The sequence below is a fragment of the Grammomys surdaster genome, unplaced genomic scaffold, assembly GCF_004785775.1.
Source record: "Grammomys surdaster isolate TR1022 unplaced genomic scaffold, NIH_TR_1.0 271, whole genome shotgun sequence".
In the NCBI taxonomy this organism is placed as follows: domain Eukaryota; kingdom Metazoa; phylum Chordata; class Mammalia; order Rodentia; family Muridae; genus Grammomys; species Grammomys surdaster.
The window spans coordinates 7,134,613-7,139,596 of record NW_021604712.1 but is presented as its reverse complement, the minus strand read 5'-3'; the positions used below and the strand labels follow the sequence as shown (position 1 = coordinate 7,139,596).

At 47.9% G+C, this 4,984-nt stretch overlaps 1 protein-coding gene across 1 annotated transcript in view; it reads right to left on the bottom strand.

Annotated features, from left to right (window-relative positions):
* Positions 1–4,984, bottom strand: part of Pgpep1l (pyroglutamyl-peptidase I like) — a 30,184-nt gene that overhangs the window by 1,527 nt on the left and 23,673 nt on the right. The window contains exon 3 of the mRNA XM_028776689.1: positions 783–905. Within this exon, the coding sequence (XP_028632522.1) occupies positions 783–905 (123 nt within the window). The remainder of the gene's footprint in view (positions 1–782; positions 906–4,984) is intronic.

Genomic DNA, 4,984 nt, shown 5'->3' with positions numbered 1-4,984 from the left:
CTCACACACACACACTCACACACACTCACACACTCACACACACACACACACACACACACACACATTTTTTTTTTTTGAAGACAGGGCTTCTCTAACAGCCCTGGCTTTATTGGAACTCTCTTTGTAGAGCAGGCTAGCCTAAACTCATAGAGATTTACCAGCCTCTGCCTCCCAAGTACTGGGATTAAAGAAAGGCATATGTCACCATACTTGACATTGTGCCCCTGTTTACACAGTGCTTATATTCAGTTACTATGAATTGGCAGAGGACTTTTGTTTGCTTGAAATGGGGTTTTGAACTCATACCATAGACCAGGCTGGCCTTAATTCACAGAGACCTGCTTGCCTCTGCTTCCTGAGTACCAGGATTAAAGGTGTGAGGCACCATACCAGGCCCCTGGCAGGATGCTTTGAAGGTGGACTGACACTGACTGGACCGCCATCAGACCTTCCTAGGCCTAAAGCTCTTTGCCCTAAATCCCTCAGAACAGCCAGAATTAGTCATAAACTTGAGAGGGTTTAAGAGGCTGGCTTAAATACAAGATTCCTATTTCATCCACCCACCCTCCCCCTGTCATCTTTTAAGATCTACTTTGTGTTTCAGCATAAACTTATACAGAGACCCAGAATCTTGTGACAGAAGCTTGTAATTCACATTCTTGATGGAGCCCTGGGAAAAGGTGCACCCTAGCCTTCAAATTTAGATCAAGGTCCAGAAAGTTCTTAGACTCTGAGTCCATCATCAGTTTCCTAGACCCACAGCCTCTCCAGGTATCACTTACTTGTGGTTGAAAATCTTCCCAGATTGTGGTGAGCCTCTGTTTTACCTCCCTGTAATCCACAGGCAGCTGCAGAGTTCGAAGTTCTATGTTAGTATCCACCCCTAAGCCCAGCTTGGAGAGTTCCTGTAAAACACAGCGGGGGGGTGGGGGTGGGAGGGTTGCCTCAGTTCCCTGGGCACAAAAGTACCCAGACTGTATGCTCAGGGTCTTCTCTGAGCCCCAACCCATCCTTCCTGGTATGGAGGAACTCAAAGTGATCAGAAACCAGAAGAACAGCCCCAGCTCTCTCAGCTATCCTTCCTGAAATGGAGGCACCCTAGGGAGACACATCTGAACAAGCCTTGTTTGCAGCCCTGAGGTCTGTGGATTGATGAAGATGAGCCAGAGCGAGAGGCTGGGAACATACGTGGCAGCAGCAGAGGCTAGGGTAGCAGAAGGCAGCTCAAGAGCACCGAGGCCTTTGGGAAACTGGTATGACATGCCGTTCTCAGCAGCTGACAGGTGTCTTGCATGCCACAAGGCAAATAAATCATCTAGCCTTGCGCTCCTGCTGCTAATCCAAACACCAACTGTCTGGTGTAATCTGATGAGTCCCTAGTCATCTCTACCGAAGGGTACAACTGGGACACTCCACCCCAGGAAGGATGGAGATATGAAACTTGAGAAGGCTGCAGATCCTGGGTGGAGTGCTTAGTCGGGTGTGGACTTCTCTGGGACAATAGGAAGCCGCAGAAGGATTGCAGTCAGGAAACAAAGAGCGTAGAGCAACCTCTTAAGAAAATGGAGTGAGGTACAAGTAGGGTAGGGCTGTCTTGGGGTCAATGTGAAGTATCCAAAGGGAGCTGGTCTTGGCTCTGTGTGCCTGGAATTGGCAGAGAGGTTATTATGCAGATAAGATTTTAGAAGCAAAAGCCATGAATTTTATTTATTTATTTATTTATTTATTTATTTATTTATTTATTTATTGTGAGAGAGAGGACAGGAAAGGGAGGGTGGAGGAAAAGGAAAGAAGGAAGGAATGAGAAAGAGGAGGAGAGGGAAAGGGAAAGGCAGGAGGGAGGGAAGGGAGGGGAGGGGAGGGGAGGGGCAGGAAGTGACGCAAGGCTAGATGAGCTCGGGAAGGATGTGACCATCCTCCTTTCAGGCAGAGTAGAAATAGCATAGTTGGAAGAAAGAAAACCAGGACCTGAGATCTTAGACGTGTGTGCTCTCTCTTGGTCCCAGTTCAGCCAAGAATGTGAGGCCCAGCTCGTGCTTCCATTTCTGCCTGAACTGTTCCTGACTTCCTTTCCTGGCACTTCCGGGCACCCAACTGTATGCCTTCTAGGTAAGATGGCCGCCCACAGATCCCAGGCAGGCTCTTTCTCTGGGCTCTGGGGAGGTGGTCCTCAGAGGCAGGTGGATAGCCTCTCTGTCTGTGCTGATCTTCTCGGAGGATGAGGTGCTTCTAGACAAAGGTTGGAACCTCCCAAGCCTCGGCTTCCCTGCCTGTTCAAAACACAAGTGCCCCTCTCAGGGCTGTCATGAGAGTCAGGCAAGGCCGTACAGCTGGAGGGCCACTTGGAGGAAGATGCTCTTTGGATCTTGAAGGGTTAGTTTGGAGGTGTACAAAGATCCTCCTTTCTGCTTCCTTTCTCTCCCCCTTCCCAATTTGTCTTCCTGCTTTTCTTCCTTTCTTCCTTTCTTTGCATAATTCTTGCCTCTCCTTCCCTTCCTCTCATCCCCCCCACTCCTATCTACTCATCCTTCCCCCACCTTACCACGTGGTTACTGTTCATGAGTCTAAATAGTTTAATGATCATTTTCTCACAAGCTGGAATTGAAAGACCCCTGTGAGGGGAGACCCTCGCTCAAGTCGTGGGAATTCACAGCCACCCAGAAACTCAAGAGACTGAACTTGCTGCAAACTGAAAAAGGTTTTACTTCGGGATATCAGCCGGCTGAGGCCGAAACTCAGAAGAGGAGCGTCGACCCTGAGGCCAGAGGGAGAAGAGTATTTAAAGGAGAAAACCACAAATCAGGGGGGTACAACCCAAGGAGTAAGGGAGAATCATAAGAACATCAGCAGACAGTATCATAAAAACAGTGGAAGGTCCCCAGTCCATTCGATCCTGTGGGAAACACACCCTGTGTACTTATTTTTTCAAGAATTTAATCTTGTTTAATCATCTATCATGTGGCCAGCCAGTCCTTGGAATAGCCCAGATGATTGGTATTTTCTCTATGGTCAACCAGTTCCTAGAACCCAGAGCCCAGAGCCCAGAGCCTATGAACCTGATGACCTGCATTCTTGGTTCCGCCCTTTTGTGGTCCGATAAGTTCCTGGAGCACAGATGGTCTGGCTTCAGCCTCTATATGCTAGGGGTCTCAAAAAAGGTTTATTCTTTTCAGAATGAGAGAGAGAGAGAGAGAGAGTCCCGGCTAGAGGCTTGTGAAAGAGAACAGCAAAAGTCAGACCTGGGAGAAGCAGCATTACAGAGCCAAGAACAAGGCTGGGGCTGAGTGCTGGAGCAGCTTACGTCGCCTAGCATGAGCAAAGTCTTGGGTTCCATCCCAGAACTGAAGAAATGGAAGAAAAGGGCTGGTAGAAGGAGGAGGCAGAACGGAGTCTAGCCATCGGTGGACAGTGATGTAGCCATTAAAACAATGTAACGTAGACATTACAAAGACCACTGAAACTGAACTCCTCTGAGAAGGGAAGCTTACCAGCATGGTCAGCCCTGAGCGCAGAAACGCTATACTTGGTAAGATGTTTCCAGGCGTATCATGTACCAGTTTTCTGAGCGAATGAATAGTCCAGTCATCATCCAAGGCTGCACCTGAAGGACCCTTGGCACTCTGCTAAGCATCTCCCCACAGCCTTGAGAACAGTAGATACCAGCCCCATCCCACACAGGGGACAACCAAAGTCCACAGGGACACAATTAAATGGAAGACATTTCAGCGAACAGTGTCAAAAGAGATACAGGAGGAAGCTCAGGGACCCTAGAGGCTATCCACAGCCCTTACTCCTGTCTTGAGAATCCTGAGGTGCTGGTTAAAGGCAGCCTCGGATGACGGCTGGACTAGTCATTAACTCAGAATATTGGTACATTATATGCCTGAGTGTTGTTGAGTTCTGTCCTCCACATAGGGTGCTTGCCCTGTCCGTCTCCCGATATCCGTATGTGATTCTTCCAAACTGATGTGTCAGTCTTGCCCGGAAGATCCAGGATGAAACAACAGGGACCCTCTATCCAGTCACTGTCTCCAAATATTTTTGATCATGTGCCCCATTAATAAAAACGTTTGACACAGCGTGTCTGCCCCATTAGCTGGTGTCAGGGTGACACAAGGCACAATGCACACTTCAGTATCTCTTCCCTGGTGCTCTGTGATTAGGCTACATGACACTCACTCAGGACTCCGGCTTTGGGAGGGTCACGGGAATTGTCATTCCTCATTTCCGTGTGGTTCACATTAATTCATTTTATCCCCAATGTGTGATGTTGTTACAGATCATTTTTATGAGATTTCTTGGTCATAATGTGAGGATTAGTTTAATTAAGGCGGAATAGCGTGACCCCGGAACCCATTAACAGGTTGAAATGCTTTATAATGAACTGAGAGTAAGAAGAGGAAGACAAGCTTTTAAAGCAACTCTGTGTCTTTTCCCCAAAGGATCTCTAGGATCCTGGGCCTGAGGACCTGTGTAGACACCAAGCACGGCCGAAGGCCACGCTCTCCACTCACCACATATTGCTCAATGTTAAGTTCATGTTTGTATGGCCTATCCAGAGACCTTTGTATCCATGGAGGTAGCTGCTATTTAAAATAAGTAGAAAAAAATAGAAAATTGAGAGAGGGAAGGGGGATGGAGAGAGAGAGAGAGAGAGAGAGAGAGAGAGAGAGAGAGAGAGAGTGTTAAGGCCAAAGGGATGGCTCAGTGGTTAAGAGCACAGACTGTTCTTTCAGAGAACCTGAGTTCAACGGCCTGCACCCACATGCCTCACAAGTCTGCAGCTGTAGTCCCGTGGAATGTAGTGCCTTTTTCTGGTGTGCAAGATATACATGTAAACAAAACACCCATATACATAAAATAGATAAATAAATATTGAAGAGGAGGAGGAGGAGGAGGAGGAGGAGGAGGAGGAGGAGGAAGAGGAAGAGGAAGAGGAAGAAGAAGAAGAAGAAGAAGAAGAAGAAGAAGAAGAAGAAGAAGA